This window comes from Glycine soja, chromosome 1 (assembly GCF_004193775.1).
Source record: "Glycine soja cultivar W05 chromosome 1, ASM419377v2, whole genome shotgun sequence".
Taxonomy (NCBI): domain Eukaryota; kingdom Viridiplantae; phylum Streptophyta; class Magnoliopsida; order Fabales; family Fabaceae; genus Glycine; species Glycine soja.
In genome coordinates this window covers 53871055-53891546 of record NC_041002.1, presented here as the reverse complement: position 1 = coordinate 53891546, position 20492 = coordinate 53871055, and the positions used below count along the sequence as shown (strand labels likewise).

The 20492-nt window shown below is 30.8% G+C and overlaps 3 protein-coding genes and 1 long non-coding RNA gene across 4 annotated transcripts; 2 read left to right on the top strand and 2 right to left on the bottom strand.

Moving 5' to 3' along the window:
* Positions 1 to 273: 273 nt before the first annotated feature.
* LOC114422909 (uncharacterized protein At5g64816) lies at positions 274 to 1903 on the bottom strand. The gene is made up of 2 exons (XM_028389473.1): positions 1567 to 1903; positions 274 to 966 (listed from the first exon to the last, which is right to left on the bottom strand). The coding sequence occupies exon 2, from the start codon at positions 911 to 913 to the stop codon at positions 530 to 532; it is 384 nt and encodes a 127-aa protein (XP_028245274.1). The 5' UTR covers positions 914 to 966; positions 1567 to 1903; the 3' UTR covers positions 274 to 529.
* Positions 1904 to 4221: 2318 nt separating this feature from the next.
* Positions 4222 to 6983, top strand: LOC114422904. The gene is made up of 2 exons (XR_003668762.1): positions 4222 to 4318; positions 6500 to 6983. It is a non-coding gene; the product is annotated as an uncharacterized LOC114422904 (long non-coding RNA).
* A 2549-nt stretch (positions 6984 to 9532) lies between these two features.
* LOC114422894 (beta-amyrin 11-oxidase-like) lies at positions 9533 to 12979 on the top strand. Its single transcript, XM_028389458.1, has 8 exons — positions 9533 to 9828; positions 10077 to 10560; positions 10695 to 10964; positions 11088 to 11177; positions 11359 to 11437; positions 11557 to 11663; positions 11961 to 12082; positions 12681 to 12979. The coding sequence occupies exons 1-8, from the start codon at positions 9593 to 9595 to the stop codon at positions 12772 to 12774; spliced, it is 1482 nt and encodes a 493-aa protein (XP_028245259.1). The 5' UTR covers positions 9533 to 9592; the 3' UTR covers positions 12775 to 12979.
* Positions 12980 to 13845: 866 nt separating this feature from the next.
* LOC114422888 (glycine cleavage system H protein, mitochondrial-like) lies at positions 13846 to 15608 on the bottom strand. Its single transcript, XM_028389450.1, has 4 exons — positions 15357 to 15608; positions 15097 to 15185; positions 14503 to 14673; positions 13846 to 14106 (listed from the first exon to the last, which is right to left on the bottom strand). Exons 1-4 carry the CDS (start codon positions 15565 to 15567, stop codon positions 13978 to 13980), a joined length of 600 nt encoding a protein of 199 aa, XP_028245251.1. The 5' UTR covers positions 15568 to 15608; the 3' UTR covers positions 13846 to 13977.
* Between the last annotated feature and the right edge of the window lie 4884 nt (positions 15609 to 20492).

Sequence of the window (20492 nt, the reverse complement as noted above, 5' to 3'; positions counted from 1 at the left end):
CCGGCCATATTAAAATTTTCCATTCTAAATTGATATTTGACTTCAAAAAAGTATGGATAGATATATATGTTTTATACAAATTAAACTGCAGAGAAAAAAAAACCTATTGATTCTAGCCCTAAATAGAAGAAACAAAACAATTAGTTGAGTCCATTAATAGTGGGAAAATGATTACAAAATACAATCAAAGATCATCTTTCAGTTTTCAGCTTTTAACTAAATTATTAACAAGTGTAACTAAATTAGTTGTGCGCTTATAAAGCCTTGAAGAGGTTAAGTTAATGGAGGTCAAGTTACTTCATCATTCCAAATTCTGCATCCTTCCAAATTCTGCATGCTTGCAAAAGCAAAAATGAGGCAGGAAAAAAAAAGAATCATATAGATCTCAAGTCAGTGAACACAAAATGAACCAGCACCTAGTGGAATAAACCCCATTTCCATTTCCATAGAATTTGTTGTAAAAATTCTGAATTCTGGAGTAAAAATCATGGAATAGACAAAGCACATTCCACTAAATAAAACTCAACTGCTACGAGGACTGACTCTGAGAAGAGAGTTTGAGGCATTCACTCTGGCACCTCCTGAGGCAAATGTCGTTCCAATTAGGGACTTGATGTTGGTTGATACACACAGTGCGGGCACAGGCATCAGCACAGGCATCTAAATCGGAAACGCCGCAAACGGTGACGCAGGTATCAGGAATGGGGTCCTTGGAGAAGGAACCAACCTTCTTGAGCATCCTCTTTGAAGTGCAGACCCTCTCACAAACGAAGATTTCATCGGAACTCCTTTCCCTCCCACGAGCACTCTGCAGCCTCTGCTCCTCTGCACGCCGTTTCTTCACGCGAAACGCTTGCCCCGCCACCACCACGGGGATCGCCGCCCCCAAGAGGGACCACCAAATTTCACCCATTTCGAACACACAACAAATTACCAAATTCGCCTCCTCTTCCTATGATTCACATGCTGCATACTCGCAACGATACATTACGGAATTGAAACTGTTAATTGTTAAGAACCCTAGACACGTACACACGCGAAGCGGAGCAAAAAGAATATGGTAATATATTGAAATGTAAGCGGCGAAGAATGAAAATGAAATTTACGTGCACCCAATTGAATTAATTAATAAATAAATATAAGAGAGCATGCGAATTCGAAGGTTGTCTCTTTGTTTTTGCAAGGAAATGAAAGAGAGGAGGAATTTTCAAAAGACCACATCCCCTGGAATTTTCAAATCTGAAATAACTTAAAATTTATTGCAAAAAAATTGGGTGAGCGATGTGGTAAGGAAAATAATGCCTTTGAGAAGATTAGGTACTTCAGATCTAACATTAACATCTCTAACGCGTTATCTTATTCATATTCTTCAGAGTAAGCCACGGGCAACAATTAAAAGGAATCAGTAAATCATAAAATAAACAATAAATAATTTATAAGAGAAGTAACAACAGAGCATGAAATAAAAGCAAAAATAAATCTGCTATGTTCTTTCGTGAAAAAAAAAAAAAAACCATGAAAGCAGAAAGGAAGCTATGAAGTCTGAACGCATAAACAGAAACGCACCTCGAACAGACGCCGGAAACTTTGTTGAAGGATGTGGAGGGAACGTCGGTCGAGGAGGGCGAGTCTCCCCGTGAGTGGCGACGGTGATGGCTGAGCGGCGATTGGGAAGGGAACTGAGTAGAGTGAGCAAGAGACAGAAAACGTGTGAGGCGTGAAGCGAGAGAGCGAGAGAGTAGAGTGAATTAAAATTTAACCCTAGAATCAGATAGTATATGTGATCCAATCTCAGCTCTTCAGACTCTGCAAACACCAGGCTTCTCAAATTCACATCACAACCACCAAATACTGGACGCGGATCCTCTCCTGCAGCCGCGTCTCCAGCCCTCTCCAACCAGTTTATTTTGGACCCTTGGATCTTCATATACGGATAGGATTAGAGAATTTTTTTTTTAATAAATTAAATTATATAAAGGGGATATCCTTTTGGTGTCCTCATTTATTTGATGTTTTTTTTTCTTGGATTATATTTCAATTTCCAACTCTTAATTCATTTGTAACTGCAATATATACAGCATTTAGAGGATAAATTGAGAAAAAAAATCATAAAAATGTAAACAAAAAATATTAAACTGCTACAAAAGAAATATATGTTGGTGTAACCGCACCATCATTTTATTGTATCTATCCTTCTCCATCTTTGACACTCTGATCAACTTGAGATCAGCCTTATTGATCCGAGCCCTTAGATCAAAGTAGTCTGGCCCATTTGATTTGTAATCAGGTTAGGTGACGGGCTGAGGCAATTGCTTCTTGCACCTTTTTATTCTTTCAGAAAACCTAATCCAGAATGTTATTTTACACTATAGATTACTCTTCCAGAATTCAAAATATAAATTTTTACGTTCTGAAATGGTTAATCTGGAATGTAAGGGTGCAGGAAGCAACATAAATCTTTTAATTGATTCTCTCATGTTCTTCGGTAATACCCACTAGAACATGACATAAAAAAAATGTGATATATAACAAAAATGGTAAACTAGAATATATGTTTATCAAATAAAAGTTACTGATCAATATATATACACCATTTGAAATAAAAGTTATTCTTCGTATGATCGTATCTAAACATACTGCTTAACAATAAAACTAGCCGAATTACAAATAAAATGTATATAAAAGTACAGATAAAGTAGTGGTCGATGCTAACCAGTAACCGCATAGAGTGAAGCTAAATCAGAGGGACAAAGAGAGGACTGGTCCAGGCTAATTGGGATTAAGACCAACAAAAATTTAACGTTTTTTGAGTCTCTTCTTTTAATAATTTAAATTGTGATAGAAATTTATTTTAATTATTGATATTTATTACTAAATTAAATGTCAATAATTCTTTTTATAAAAAATATCAATAATTAAAATAAATTTCTATCACAATTTAAATTATTTATTATAAATTAAAAATATAATTTATATATTTAAAATATTAATTTATTATTTATTATAAGTTTTGATGATTATAATGTAATGAATGTATTCAAAAATATTTATTTATTATAATTTTGATTATATAAAATAAATATTGATCTTATTCAATAATAGTTCAAGCTAAAAATTAATCACTTTTTTACCTGGGCTACAATGGATTGTAATGTGTAGCTTCCCTTTGCTTTTGTTATGCTCCTAAAATTAGGGTATATATGTAATTTTCATTTTTTTTTTGAACGAAAAGAGGACTAATAGCCTCCGGGAAACAAAGTATGAGTTGAATCAATTCTTATAACAGGAAGAATAAAATTAGGAGCAAATTTAAAAACATGATAAACTTTATCCTCATCCAAGGCACGTTTAGCTAAAGGATCTGTAACTTAATTTGTTTCGCTCGAAACATGGTTCCATATGTGTAATGAAATATAGGTGAGTTTAGTTTTAGAGAGAGAAAAATTGAATCTGACATAATTAATTAATTTAATTTAATAATAATGATAAATTCAAATCAAATAATTTTGGTACAGAATGATTTAGTTCAATTTAGGTAATCAGGTTGACAAATGGCATCTTTTATATATTTTTAAAATCTCAATTGTAAAAATATGAAGAAAAAAAATCATAAAGTTATCACAAAATTTTAATAGCAATGCTATATGAAATGGACCAACTCTATACAAAATCATACAAAAACTACGTTTTTATATATGATTGAATGAATATTAATTTTTTTAAAAAAAAAAAAACAGAATATTTGACGAAATACAAAGGTGGGTACTTAAAAAAAAATTCGTGTTATACGAATTCATACTTTGTTCCAAATTTTAATAACAGCTCTTGAATTTAATATATCAATTAGAATATTTTTATTAAAATTTTTTGAATTTTTAAAAAAATTATATATATATATATATATATAATTTCAAACAAAAATTGTTGACAAAAAAAATCGAATCAATGAAAATAGAATTTTCAGTTTATTTATATAAAAAATGAAGTAATTTAATTGATTTTATTAGGTAGTTTATTGGATCCAATTCCAATCCTTTTTGGTTACATCATTGGGTCCACTCCAAAGAAGGCTTCCTCTTAAATAAATTTCGAAATAAGATAAACAAGCTGTGTCCAAATATACGTAATTGTAGGAAGGTAAGCCGCACAATTATATTGACCATTGACCATTGACCGTTGACCGTTGTATTGAAAAAGAAAAAATAAAAAAGGAAATAAATAGTTTTACTATTCACGAAAATTAGGAAAGAGTGTATTTGGGGTTTAGGAAAAAGGTGAAGGGCGAAGACACGTTCTTCTCTCAAGTGCTGAAAAAAAGGTACCATTGTCCATTTCTCGATCCGTAAATTTTGTTGTGCGTTTTCGTTATTTTCGCGCATGTTCTGTACCGATCTTTTGTTTCGCATCGTGAATATTATTCGGAACTCTCTTCTTCGTTTTTCTTTGCTCGAACAATTTCGGATTTTCTGGTCTGAATTTTTCTCTTTTCATTATAACCGAATATTAGAGTTCCTTCAACCATCTTTTGGAGATGTTGATCACCGACTGCCACGAATCAATTGCATGATAATTAAATTAATTGATGATAATGGACTTGTCCTTTATTGATCTTGATCCCTTGGAATCAAACCAGTTCCGTACACTTTGGTTCGGAGAGAAACAACAACAACAATAATAATGATAATAATTTCACGGTTATGATTATGAGTGAATAGTCCTGATGAAATAAGCCGAATCACTTTTAATTTAATTTAGTACTGAAAATTATTTTGTAAAGATTCAAAATAGTTGATGGAGTAATAACATTAATATTTTGATCTAAAAGAATGGAGCCATGGTCTTCAAAATTGTTGCTACTTTTGCAAAAGAAAAAGAAGTGGGTGCTTGCTACTGGATTAACATGTGTATGAAGTTCAAGAAGACACTATTAATCTATTATTCATGTTCTTTTGCTTTTTATATATTTAGCTGTCAACTTAGACAAATGTGATTTTGTTGGAATGATAGAGATTTAATTGTAGAATGGCAGAAGAATTAGGATTTTCTAGGGTCAATGAAACTTGTGTAGAAAGCGGGTGGGTTGTTGAAAGGAGGTAACTGGGATGGTTTTATGGTGAGATCGGTGAATGACTGCTTGGGTGCTGGGAACAGTATATACTGGATTGGTGTTTCGGGTTTATGAATTCTACGATAGTTAATAGGAAGAATCAGAATGGGGTTTGTTATTTTGATTGAGTGGGTATTTAGTGATGCCTTCCAAAAGACAGACATAAAACTGGGAAGAAGAAAATGAAGTTAGACTGCACACCTAGGGTTCTGTAAGCACCCACCCAAGGCTTGATTATGTTACGCAAATTCTTTGCTACTCCTTCTGATTGAATTAGCAATTACAGCTCCTTTGCCTTTATAATTAGCCTCAATGGAAGAAGAGGACTTTGAATGCTGCCTGAAAGCGTTGAAAGGAATGAGGCTTATTGTTGCGGGTAATCTCATTCAGCCTCCTAGATGCTGTCTTCCCTACTTTTGACCACCAGAGTTTCTCAGTTATTGGATATTCCAAGTACTCCCCTCCAAGTCAAGGACCACTTGGAATGCTTGCTCGAAAAGTCTATCCTTGCTTTATGCAATGATTCTCTCTTTGGGTCTCTATTGTATATCTTCAACACCTGTCTACCAAACTTCAACTAATCCTAGGTTTCATTCGTGCAAATCGTACTCTCTGTTCATCAGTCATGTAAAACCACTCAAAATACACGATGGAATGTGGAACCCGTCTTCACCACCTTAATAATGTCACCAGTTTTATGAATGTCTAAACTATTCAATTCTTCTTAGCTATAGCCAACTCTCATTTCTTGTTTCCTTTATACTTTCTCACCATTATTTGCTTCGTTATTAGTGTTACTGTTACTGACTCAATTCCCTTTATTTGTAGTTTTATTTTTGCTGCATATATTTGTTACTTGACTGTTCAATGTGTTGGGGTTGATCGTACTAATGGAATGGCCCTGAAACTATTTTCTGAACACTGGATTTACAATATGCTGCTGCCACTGTAATAATTTTTCAGTGGCTCTTGAAATATTTTTTAAAAAGGGGTGATATGAAAGTGACCATATGCCATTCAATATTGCCAGTCCTTTTTTTTAGTGTTGCCTTAATTTCATTCTACATCATGTTTCAGTTAAATGCTGATTGAAAGTTTGCTAATTTTAATGATTTTCCTTTACTATATGAATGCATTTTAGTAGTTATTTACAATATGATTGGTGTGTGAGAGAGTGAGATTGAGAGATATCCAAAACTGGCGTGCTGCAGCAATGCACACAGACATGAAATGCACACAATAATTTCAATCCCCTTATCAGTGACACCAAAAAAAGGAATAGTGATGAATGATGATAGTGATAGTAATTGAGTGGGAAGAAATGAAACACACAATTATGTTGGAAACATCTGATTCTGTGGATGATCTCTGAAAACAAATTTTGACTTGTAGGAAATAGCAGAAAGTTATATGGATAACAAATCACCGAGCAATAAGGCATCTGAGGAGCTGGCACGTGAGTTGCTTATTGCTATCTCTGATTCTTTACCAGATAAAACTCTGGATTCCGATTTTGTGCCCGAAAGCAAGGACGCAGACAGCTTTGCAAGACCAAACGGTGATTGGGATGACAAGTTTAGGTCTGAATTGATTTCAATCTCCTATGTTGAATCTCCCGATGTCAAAATCTGATATATTACGAGTCTAGACTGTTAGTAACTTATGCTACCCTTCTGGTTTGTTATGTGGATGAATTTCCGCTGTGCCAATTGTTGTGAATTGATTATACTATGTGGGCTATCTTGCAACCCACATGTAGATACTCTCACCAGTCACATGCTTGGTTTTGTATTCTAAAAATGACTGATAAATACTTAATTAGTACTCTGTTATATTTTTGTTCATAGAAAATTCAATCTGGAGAATCTTACTCGTATGTGTTAAAGTAACACTAAAATCTTGGGTTCATTGTACGGTTGAGAGGTTTCAAGTGCTAATGAGGATTGGCTTAACCAGAAGGATGTAACAGATTCAGTAAAAAGGCTTTGGGTTCATGTTTTCCTGGAACGATCTCTAGATATATTGAAGACTGGTGGCATGTATTCAGTCGGGAACGAGGCAATGAGATTCTGAAGCATGCGAGCATACAGACACATATTAGGATACCTAATTTATTTTTAAAACAAATGTTCTTAAAAATGTGGTATTTCAAGAAACTAAAGTTTTTTTTCCGAAAAAATGTGGTAAAATTGGGAGGCATCTCTACTGCAAATTTAAAATACAAATTTGAAAACAAAATTTGTTCAAATAAAATGAGGTTAAATTGATTTTTGACGTGATTTTAAAACACTATAAATTTGAAAACAAAATTCGTTTAAATAAAATGAACTTATTATGATTTTTCGTGTGTGTCTATGTAATTTATATGCGTTTTTTTCTAAGGTATGCAAAGTGAATTTACTAAAAATATTGTGTGTAATATTGCACACGTTAGAAAAACTGATATATTATTTGTTGTACTGCTAGCTTTTCGATACGGCACCGTGGATAACAAACAAAATATTGCCAAAATTATAATATGCTAAACGTCTGGCTCTTAACTCTTACTCTTAAGTATTATTCCTTATCATTTGTTATTACAAAAACAGTTATATATTGAACTTTTAATTCTTTTCAATTATATACTATTATTATTCTGAACTAGTAGTCTAACTCGGTTTCTTGTAAGAATTAATCAACCAATTAAGGTGTAAGGAGGAACATTGAACTTACAACATCGGACTTCCTGGAAGAGTTATACAAGTTATACAGCACATTTGATTTCGAACAATATTCAAATCTGTAATACTATTGAGTATTGACTATTTGAAACAGGTACTTCAGAATCATGCATATTAAATTAACGAATTAAGTTCAGAACACGCCTCCTGCACGTTCTCGTTTTCTTATTTGAATTTTATTTTCAACACTAAGTGTTACTATCTTAAGGAACCACGGATACGTATACGAATGTATAAACAATTTTTTTAATGAAGAAATAAAATGTTTTTTTTTAACAAATCTTAGATTCTTAAAATGTAGCCTCCTGTATAAACAATTTTTTTAATGAAGAAATAAAATGTTTTTTTTTTAACAAATCTTAAATTCCTAAAATGTTTTAGACCTAACTCAATCCCAAAATCTAATTTAAGAGGTGAGGGTTGTCCCTCACTTATATATTCTAACTTGATTTTATTTTTAGTTGGTGTGAGACTTGGGTTAGAATATATAAGTGAGGGGTAACTCTCACCCCTTGAATTAGCTTTTGGGGTTGAATTAGATCTAAAACATTTTAAGAATTTAAGATGGTATGATGTGAGGAGGTGTATTAGAAAAAATACATTCATGTAAAAAAGGATAAATTCTAAAATTATCTAAAGAAGAAACCCCAAACTATAAATAAGTGTTAAATATATAATTCTATTAATAATTATAGGTAGGGTCAACTTCACCAATATATTTTTTACATTCTTACTCTCATTATTACAAAATGTGATAATTTTGTTCCCATTTTAAATATAAGGAACTTTCAAGCGAGCATAATAATTTAGAAATTAATAATTTAATTGTCACCTAAAATCTGAACTCAAAGTCGAGATTTTATCTATCTATTTAAGTAAACAAAACTTGTTGTGCACTTCGAATTGGTTACCGGCCATGAGCATATCGACGAGGTTGGTGAATTTACAACGTCATATCATCCAACCTGTTGCCACCTTGCAGACACATTTTAGCAGTGCGTTACTCAGTGAAACATAAAAAAAGAAATAGATGAAAAGTATGAGGATCATCATCAAGGTAGAATAAGAATTCGTCAAATTAAAGGCCGTCAATTATAAATTACAGTAGTTCAATTTATAGGCTGCTTTTGATATGTTCGTACGTTTGAAGTCAAAACTATATATCGTTTAACTGTTACTTTGTTTAAGATTTCCCCTGATGCATAAAGCAGGAATTTAAAGTGTGATTTCGTTATATAACACAATTAATTTTAGAGTTGGTCCCCAAGATCTTTGCTTAAATTTTCACTCAATGCATCCATTGTTTAAAACTAATTAAGTCCACTTGACAAACCACCATGACAATAACTAGCCGTGAATAATCAAATATTAATCACAGATCAAAATTCACAACATGATCAGACTATATCATCAACAGCGTATTATTAGTTTTTCAACATGCAAGCAAGAGGGAGTACGGAATGGTGACCATTCAAACCAAAAAATTGTTTTTTTTTTTTTTTACAAATTTACCTAATTGATGTAGCTTGAAAAGTAATTATGGAAAAGTTGACAATATGTAAGAGAGTTAATTTTCTCTTAATTTGACTTTTTCATGGACTTACACTATTTTCGTAAGTTTGGTATATACTTTTGGGGGGGGGGGGGGGGGAATGCCACACTATAAATACCGTGAATAATCTTGGGCGGCAAGAGAAACGTAGTGGTGGGATTCCTAATTAAAGAGAGAGATTGTAAATAAACAGCATATATATTCAAATTAAAAATGACGTTACTAGGTTCTTTGTGGCTCATCCTAGTTGCAGCCTTGTTGGGTTATGCATTTCTATTAGGGCTTCTTAGGAGAGTGAATGAATGGTACTATGTTTCTAGGCTTCAGGGAAAGTTGCAACACCCTCTCCCACCAGGTCATCTGGGTTGGCCTTTATTGGGGAACATGCCCACCTTCCTCAGAGCTTTTAAGTCTAACCCTGATTCCTTCATCTATGACCTTGTTTCCAGGTCACTTTTCTCTTCTACACACATGCATTTACAAGTTGCTAGAAATTATTATTATTATTATTATTATTATTATTATTATTATTATTGTATATTTCAAGATCACCTTCTGTTTATTATACTTTCGTTTTACTACAAGAATGTTTGTTATTCGAGTAAATTTGTCGTGGAGCACGAGTTTGTCTGTAATACAGACAAATTACCGTGGATTTGACGGTCGATAATTTACATAACAATATGTATGTATGTAGATATGGCAGGACGGGTATGTACAGAACGTACTTGTTTGGGAGCCCCAGCATCATAGTTTGCACCCCAGAGACGTGCCGTAAGGTTCTCACAGATGATGAAAATCTCAAGCTTGGATACCCTCCTTCCACCACGGCCCTCACCGGAAAGAGATCACTCCATGGCATCTCAAATGCTGAACACAAGCGTCTTCGCCGCCTAATCACCTCTCCCATAACCGGCCACGAGGCATTGTCCACGTACATAGGTCTCATAGAACATGCTTCTGTGAAACGGTTGGAAGAGTTGTCTAGCATGAACACGCCTTGTGAGTTCCTCACAGAGTTAAGGAAGTTCGCTTTTAAGGTCTTCACCACCATCTTCATGGGCTCTGATGTTGATCATGTGGACCTGGCCTTGTTCGAAAACTTGTACAAAGATTTGAATCGGGGAATGAAGTCACTGGCTATCAATCTCCCAGGCTTTCCATTCTACAAAGCACTCAAGGTTAATTAATTCAACTTAAACAAGTTGTAATTCTATGATGTTGAAGTTACCAGATAATTAACATAAGAAAAAACAATTCTTTAATTTATGTTATTGATGGTGTGGATTATAATATTTAATGTAAGTATATTCAGGCACGAAAGAAGTTGATGAAGTTGCTGCAAGGCTTGGTGGACCAAAAGAGAAGGACCAATAATACAATTACAAAAACAAAGAGGAGGAAATTAGATATGATGGATTTATTGATGGAAGTCAAAGATGAAGACGGTAGGCAGCTGGAAGATGAAGACATTATAGACTTACTTCTGGTTTTCTTGTTAGCTGGTTACGAAAGCTCTGCTCATGGAATATTGTGGACCATCATCTACCTCACAGAACACCCACTTGTCTTCCAAAGGGCTAAGGTTTATTTTTTCATCAATCTATGTATTCATTGGTAAAAGGTTTATATATATTGTTTGAATTTATGATATATAATTAATATTCCTATTTTTTTAAAAAAACAAAACCTATATGCAACCTTTCAGAAAGAACAAGAAGAGATCATGGAAACAAGACCTTTATCACAGAAAGGGCTCAACCTTAAGGAAATTAAGCAAATGGAATATCTTTCAAAGGTATATACAGTTTCTACTTTCAATTAATGTTATGGTTGGAAGGTCTAAATGTCTAACTATATGACTGAATACTGATATTCTGATAATAATAAGTTTTTGATGGCATATGTAATCTATATTTATGAGTCTGAATCATTATTAATAATAATGCTTTGACATAATTAAATATATTCTACGTTAGGTTATCGACGAGATGCTGCGCAGAACAAGTATCTCTTTTGCGAACTTTAGACAGGCAAAGGTTGATCTCAACATCAATGGTTAGTTATTCAATCCTATATATATATTTTCAATGCTTCCTTAATTACGCTTGATATTTTTTTTGTACGATCATTACATCACCTTAACATTTAAAACAAATGAAAATGAAAAATTGCAGGTTATACTATACCAAAAGGATGGAAAGTTCTAGTTTGGAACCGAGGGGTTCACATGGATCCTGAAACTTATCGCAATCCAAAAGAATACGATCCTTCAAGATGGGAAGTATGTATAGTCTAACAGAAAAATGATACTTGTACAACAATTTGTCCAATAAAATATACAATTAAGAGAGGAAGAGATAAAAGAAAAAAAAATTGAAATTAAATTATAATAAATGATAGGATTAAAAAGAGAGATACCCATAAAATATGATAATGATATATAAATTATTGTTGTATGTGTATCATATTTTTCTAATTGTGAAATTTTGTTTTGTCACTCATTCTTTAACAACGTGAGTTTAATACTTTAATGAGCAAAAGATGTAATATGTTTGTGTTAAAATTATATATGGTGCAGAATCACACGGCAAGAGCAGGTTCTTTCCTTCCGTTTGGATTGGGAAGCAGGTTTTGTCCTGGGAGCGACCTGGCCAAACTTGAGATCACCATTTTCCTCCATCATTTTCTTCTTAACTACAGGTTAATAAATTTGCTTTCACATTGCAACCATTGACTTATTGAACTGAAGGAGTAGAATGCTGTTTCAATTTGCCACGTCAAGCTCTAGACCCATTTGCTGAAAAATAAATAAGAATATTAGTAAGATACTATTTTTTCGTCATATTCTTTTATTATTATAAAATTTTCATAAATTCTAATAAATTGAGAATAGGACCTACTAAATACAGAATGAGACTCACCTTATTAATTTAATAAGTTATACTTGAGTTTTAGCCAATAATAATACTTTTATTTTGAAAAGAAAATTTCAATGTTTATTTAAGTTTTTGAAAAGATATAAAACTCAAGAATAGTGTTCTGAGAATTATGTAATTTTTAGAAACTTAATTATGATTATAACTAGTTTTTAAAATAAAAAAAAAAGATTTTATAATTATATCAAATAAACATAACTTTTATTTTTCATAGAATCCCTAAAAAATAAATTACTTTTTATGTATTTTTGAAATTGTTTGTTCATCAAAGAACCTTTGTTTTACGTGTGAAGAAACCAAATGACGAAAAAGGAAACAAGGTGTGTGATATCTGATGGGTCTTAAACAATTAAACGGTGCAGGATGGAGAGAATTAATCCAGATTGTCCAGCCACTTACCTACCGGTGCCAAGGCCTTCAGACAATTGCTCTGCAAGAATTATAAAAGCCACATAATTAATCAAGCTAGGGCGGCAACCCAGTATACTATGATAGTATTTGAATAAATTTAAAGTCATTGGGGTTGGGGGACGAAGAAATTTTGCATTAGCATGGCACTGTAATTTTTTATTATTATTGAATTTTGATTAGTTTAGAGTTTGTTCACTTTTGATTTATGATTTGAAAAAATTCTTATCAAGATATCTAAATATGAAACTTCGCCTCTTGTCCAATCTATATTGTAAATTCCTATCAACATCAAATCACGCGCCTATTTCTCTTAAGTTCAACTATCAATCTACTTTTCTCTATAATTGTTTTATACCAGGCTTAAAGTCACCTGACTTTTAAACAAAAATATAAAATAAAAAAAGTCAACCTAACAAGTGGTACCTTAATTGTTGATAATTATTTTTTAATAGTAGTAATTACTTATAGTAAAAGACAATGAAGCCCTAAAATAAATGATTTTTTATAAGTTAAAATCAACTTATATAGTTCAATTTTTTTTTTTAATTTCTCATATAATTTTTTAAATTTTTTTTCTAAAAGTTTAGATGTACAAGTTAAATTTAATTTAATAAAGTAGACCTTAATCTCTTTTATTTGATAAAGGAGCTTGTTTCTTATTTTAGTTTGGTATTGTTCTCAGGGTGTAAATCTTGTTAAAGGTCCAAAAAAATCACAATTTATTGGTTCTCAAGGATTGCTACAATCTGTGTATCCATTAAAACCCAAAACTACAACGTCGTATATGTACTCCTCACTGTGTCAATTAATGAGCCAATCATGAAGTACTCTCTAGAGTACTGCTCTAAAATTTGACTAATTTATTATACAATATTTTAAATTTAATTCAACAGCCTAAATTGTTATGCATATCGCATATTTCCTTTTTAGTGGAATACTCTCAAAGCACTTTAAAATTTTCGTCTATGAGAAAACATAAGCATGCGGCTACCGCTTGTTTGAACTTCAACAAGGTTCAAACTTCTAAAGCTTGCTTCAAACATAATATTAATGAGCTCTGTTCTTTTAAGAAATTAGAATGTAGACACACTGAAGTGTCGGTGACAAAAGACAATAGAAGGGGAAGAGAAAACGGAAAGAACCAGTTATATTGCATATTAAAAAACTGTTCAGAAGATAATAAAATCATAAACATATAAAGAACAGTCAGTCCCACATATAACTGCAGGAACCAATTCAATTCAAACTTTAATGACTAGCATCTTCTTCTTCACAAAATTTTGTGTACTCTTTTGGACCCATCAAGGAATCTAATTCAGATGGATCACTTGGCTTTACTTTGATCATCCATCCATCTTCGTATGGGCTTGAGTTGACCTTAAAGTGGGAAAAGTAGAAAAATAAAATAATTATGAGCATGTATATAAGCTGCTGATTAGAAGACAATGCAATTCAACAGTGTAATTCAAATCATCAATATCAAAATAAACAGCCATGCATGTATAAGAGTAAATAGTATATAGGCCGATAGTGTAACACTTTTACACTGTCAAGTCGATCAAGAAATTATATGTACAATAATTTTGTTGACTTTAAATGTTATACCTAACATAATTTCTTATAAGTTGATAATCTAAAAATTGTTACCCTAACAGTGCATTGTAATAAGTAACCTCACGCAAGTTTTCAATTTTTTTAGTTTTTGCAACAAAAGTTCTCCTTAGACCAAATACATAGTACAGAGATATTGGGTTAAAAGTTAGAATTGATCACCAGGCCAGGCGTCTCTGTGAGCTTTTTGTTAACCTCAACAATCTCCCCCGAGATTGGAGAGTTTATGTCACTTGTTGCTTTAACACTTTCAACGGCTCCGAAGCCAGACTTCTGGGTAACTGTGCCACCTGATTCTGGCAGCTCCACATACACAACCTCTCCAAGATGGTCCTGCAATTGGACACCTTCAGCCTTCACTTGTGTGCTAACATTATTTAAGTTCTAGTTCAATTTTAATTCAACATATACATGTATACTAATACTATACATAGACCCTTGCACAATTTCCATTAAATCGTAAGAATAAAGTTCTAACCATTAACATGGTTAAATTTTAATTCAACCTTTCCTACTAACCTTGGTGTTAGTGAAAAAAGATGTTACAATACACACTATAATTTGACACTAACACATCGTAAGTTCAAGCAACCCAAAAACAAAAGTATCGCTTTATTGGGTTAGCAAGCTGAACAAAAACAATATACAGTCTTGTCTCACCAAGGTGAGATCAATTACATGAATCACACGATGCCGATAAACGATAAACTCGTAAAGGAACAAATTTTCACTTAAGAAGAGGTGCAAGCAACCAACCTGGGCATGGTCAGTGATACCAATGGTGGCGACTGAGCCTTCGTGCTTGACCCATTCGTGTGAATCTGCATACTTAAGTCCATCCAAGACTGCGAAGCAAGCAAAAAGATGTGAGCAAAACAAGTAAATTAGGCCTCTGCTTCCACATGCAAATAGATAAGAAAAATAAAGTGAAATGTGAAGATGATATTCATACTCATATATTATGATTTTGGTATGTTTGTAAAATAGATAGCGTGTGTGTGTGTGTGAGTAAATACCGGAAGACAAGCATCTGGAGAAAGAAAAAGGATGCAAGAGATGAGGTCTGGAGGCAGAAGAGACTTTGAGTGCATTGGCAGTGGAAGAAGCCCACATCCTGAGTGCCATTAGAGATTGTGTTTGTCTACACCTTCTCTTCTCTCTGCTGTTTTGGTTATTATTACGTTGTAGGGATAATATATCACTGAAATAATATGATGAGCTCTTCATATATGTTTTTTTTAATTTCAAAGTTTATCTTCGATGAATGGTGGGCAGCGAATGCCTCATCCTCTTTACTCTTTATGTTCTGCCTTATGTCTTCTATTGTCCTTTAACCACTGTCCTTCGCCTAACCTTACCAAAAAAAATAAAAATCAAGGCTAAACATGTTGCTATTACAATTAAACAAACCGCTAATGAATCAAAATCACCACTCCCTTTGTTTTCTTTCTTTCTTTTGTAAAAGCTAATTAAATAACATATAATTAATTCTTCTTTCGTGGTCATCTCCTTTCCTGATTCTCACACTGCCGCACAAATATTTTTAATGTTTGTCGTTGACTTGATATGTAGATTAACATGGGTTAATTATACTTACTTTGTAACACATGAGACTAAATGGAATTCGATGTTCCAATTTTAATGGGGGTTTCCTTAAGGAACAAATGAAGTGCGTGCACTTGAATTGATGTGTCAACAAAACTAGTGCAAGAATGTGAGCTATAAAGGAAAATTTTACAAACATACCAAAATCATAATGTTTAAAACAAAAAACATATTTATTTTAATACGTTGAAGCATATATGACATTATTGGATTAAAAATTATATCTAAATTCATGTATGTTTCAACCATTAAAAATAAATATAGAACTAGATAAAACCAAAATATTGAAGACGAAATAAAAATTGAAGTAGGGCTGATACGTTTTTGGGCTTTTTTATACCGCTTTGAATAGTGTTTCACTGTTCAAAAACCAAAACAAGTAGTATTCAACTGAATCTCGGGCCCGCCCAATTGATCGTGTACCCAAACGAACATAAAATTTCCTTTGTGACTATTATTTGTCACCTCTATTTATGTAGATACTTCATACTAGCAAGTTGCAACGGACTTTTGTTGATCAAGTATTAACCAACTTTAGTCCCAGCTTAGGAATTAATTTAGAAATAAATAAGCGTAAAATAGATATGTGAATACGGTTTGAATCCTAAAAAGGCTAACTAATGTGAATGACCTGTTTCTGGTCTAACCAAAGAAGTACTAAGTCAAAGTGTAAGGTACACTAGTCTTTAAAAAAAAAAAAAAAAAAAGCCAACATTGATTGTTGCATACTATGTATGTCTTTGTGTTGCATTTAGTTTGAATAACATAAAAGTTAAATAGTTATTTTTGTTCTTAAATGACTAATTCGCTGATAAATGTATCCCTATAAAATAAAAAATACAAAATTTATTTCCTAAATGGGTAAAAAAGTAAGACAAATATATATAGTCGTTAACTTCTGTCTGTCACAATTAATAAAATAGTTTATGTGGTATAGAAGAACAAATTTGTCACTGAAATGATTGTCAACATAGTCATGTTAACTAGATTGGATAAACATGTCAGTAAGATACTATTTTTAGACGTAAATGTCAATAATTTTTTTATTGGAAAAAAATATCAATAATTTGTTTTGGACATAAATGTCACTATATTTCAATAGACAAAAAAGTAAATAAATTATCATTATTAGATGAAAATGTTAGTAATTTTTTATTGTACCTAAATACAAGTATGTTTCTATTGCACTAAGTTGTTAAACCTGGGATTTCGTTTCATTTAAGGATAAAATATAATTTTATGATAAATTTTTTTCATTTGTTATTGTTATAAACATAACAATACAATAATCACTTAAAAAAAAATATACTGGCAAATATAATTTAAAGCAAACATGATAATAATGATAATATTAATTATCAATCATAATTTGTCTATCACAATAGAAATTATTTAAAATAAACAGTGTATCAGTCTACCAAAACAAACATTGTAACAGTGTACCAATTATTATGAATTTCTTCAAATTATAATAATTAGTCATTATCTACTATAAATAAAAGATAAATATATCTCATATTTTCCTTCTTTGAATCTTTACTATTTTATGAACGGTGACGGACGAAAGTTAACGTTCCCATATATTTATTGTACTTTTTACACTTTTGGAAACTAAATTTTGCATTTGTCAACAAAGCAGAAAGAGAAAAAGTCAAGAAAATATTATATGACAAATACGCTTCTATGGTTGCAATTAGATAGGGTCACGTTGATAATCATTTCAGTGACAAATTCATCTCTATATGTCATGTAAACTATTTTATTAATGGTGATAGACGGAAGTTAATGGTCAGATATATTTATCGCACTTTTTATACTTTTAATGACTAAATTTTATATTTTCATATTTCAAGAACATAACACATTTAACAGGAAATTATATATTTAAAGATAAAAGTGATTATTTATCCTATCTCTTATTATTACTCTTATTACAAAATGAATTTCGTTTCACTTAAGGGTAAAATATAATTTTTGGATAATTTTTTTTTCATTTGTTATTGTTATAAGCATAACAATACAATAATCACTTTAAAAAATATACTGACAAATATAATTTAAAACAAACATGACAATAATGATAATATTAATTATCAATCATAATTTGTCTATCACAATAAAAATGATCTAAAATAAACATTGTATCAGTCTACCAAAACAAACATTGTTATAGTATACCAATTATTACAAAAAAATTTAAATTATAATAATTAGTCACAATCTACTATAAATAAAATAAAAGATAAATATATCTCATATTTTCCTTCTTTGAATCTTTACTATTTTATGAACGGTGACGGACGAAAGTTAACGTTTAGATATATTTATCGCACTTTTTACACTTTTGAGAACTAAATTTTGTATTTTTCATCTTTCAGGGACGCATTTGTCAGCAAAACAGGAAGAGGAAAAGCCAAGAAAATATTATATGACAAATACGCTCCTATGGTTGCAATTAGATAGGGTCATATTGACAATCATTTCAGTGACAAATTCATCTCTATGTGTCATGTAGACTATTTTATTAATGGTAATAGACAGAAGTTAACGATTAAATATATTTATCACACTTTTTATATTTTTGATGATTAAATTTTATATTTTCATATTTCAAGAACAGAAATATGATTATTTATCCTATCTCTTATTATTACTCTTCTTTAAATTGTGATTTGGAGGGTTTTTATGACTAACCAACATTGTCTTTATATGTCTTTCTTTACTAAACTAATAGACAGGTGTCTTTTTTTAATGGCTCTCTTTAATCTTTATCCTCAAAAGGAATCAAAATAACAAATAAAAAAAATGTGAAGCAGGAGTAATAATTTACTAAAAAAAACTTTCCAATTCCAAGTCAGGCTATATAGCATACCGGAATTTAAATCCTCAATTTAATTTATATGCTCTTTGTTTTGATTTTGTTCTTTCATCTGCGAAAGTTCCTAGTTGTCTTATGTAACCTCCAGTTCTCCACTATATCTTTCAGATTTTCCAGGCATGGAAATGATATTTCTTTTTCGCCTATAGAAGACAAAAAGGAGCGTATTGACAATAGATAACGTGATATATTATACGTGTTAGTTAAAAATTACTCGAAATTATTAAGCCACATTAAATATTTATTAATTCTATAGCTTTTATTTTTTAATAAAGGTTTTATAATGAATAGTCGGGACTAGAATTTTACATAATAATTGGTGATTAAATATTAATTTTTTTATTTATTTATTAAAAGAGAGCAAAAATAATATTTGAAATGACTATATTATAAGTTTATCGTATAAGCATCTTTGATTTCAATATAATTTTAAAGTAAAAATATAAAATAAAAAATCATAATTAATAAAACATAAGTATTTTAAATTTAAAGGTAAGATAATAAATAAAAAATAAAAAATTAAGAATATAATTAATCAAATTTTGAGAGGATAATTAAATAAAAATGTAGATCTGACTTTTAATATAAAATCAAAATGAAAATAAGGGAGATCTGAATAAATTTTTGTTAAAAATAAAATAAAATAATAAGAGTAGTTTTGAAAAATATTTTTAAATGATATATTTTTGTATCATTTTTTTAAAATAATGAATAGCACTTCTAATTTATTTTAAATTTTTTTATTACTATGTTTTTTCTTGTATTGACTGAACATTTTCTACTACTTTTATTCTCTAAAATTAAAATTTTAAAAATATTATAAAATAATATTTAAAAGTTAAAAAAAATCAAAATTTAAGATTTCATAAATCCTTGATTCATTCTTTTAAAATTACACTTGTTATGTATTGGTATTTATAAATGTTTGGCCAGTAAATTAGTTTTCAATGTTATTTATCGAGACTTTTGTTGTAAATTTTATCACAAAATAATCTTATAAAGTTTTGAATCTGTCCTTAAATTTTATTTTAAATCCTACAAATTTTTATATATAATAAATTTGCTTTTTATAACAATAACTTGAAAATTATATTAAATATGATTTTTTATAATTGATAAATGTGAAAAAAATTACAAAATGGCGTTTAAATTTCTCAAAGAGTAAAATAAAAAATTACTCAAATGACAAAAGGCCCCGACAAGGATGACGTCGAAGTCGGAAATGGTGGACCTAAGTTTCAGCAACTCTGTCAAAGGTCGTTGACCAACTCATACATGTCGTGGACCCCATGCCCGCCAAATAAAATTCACTGTTCATAATTTTTATTTCCTCATTTTAAGTCTAATTTTTCTGTAAAAAAATCTAATTTTAAATTCTTGAAAAAGTCAGCCGAAAAATATTATATTTAAGAAAAATCTATTAAATGAATTTGAAAGACTGATGTTACAAAATTATTTTATATTAAATTTAATTAAAATATATTGTTAAGGTAAAGATTTTGATTGACAAACAGAATCTTGTTTAATTACTTGTTTGAGTAAAGGAAAGTGAGTTGTTATAAATTTTTTGTTATTTGTTTTTAATTTTTATAGATAAAATTATTTTTATATAATTGAGTTTTATTATTTTGTCAAATATTACTTTAAAAATTATGTATAATTTTTAATT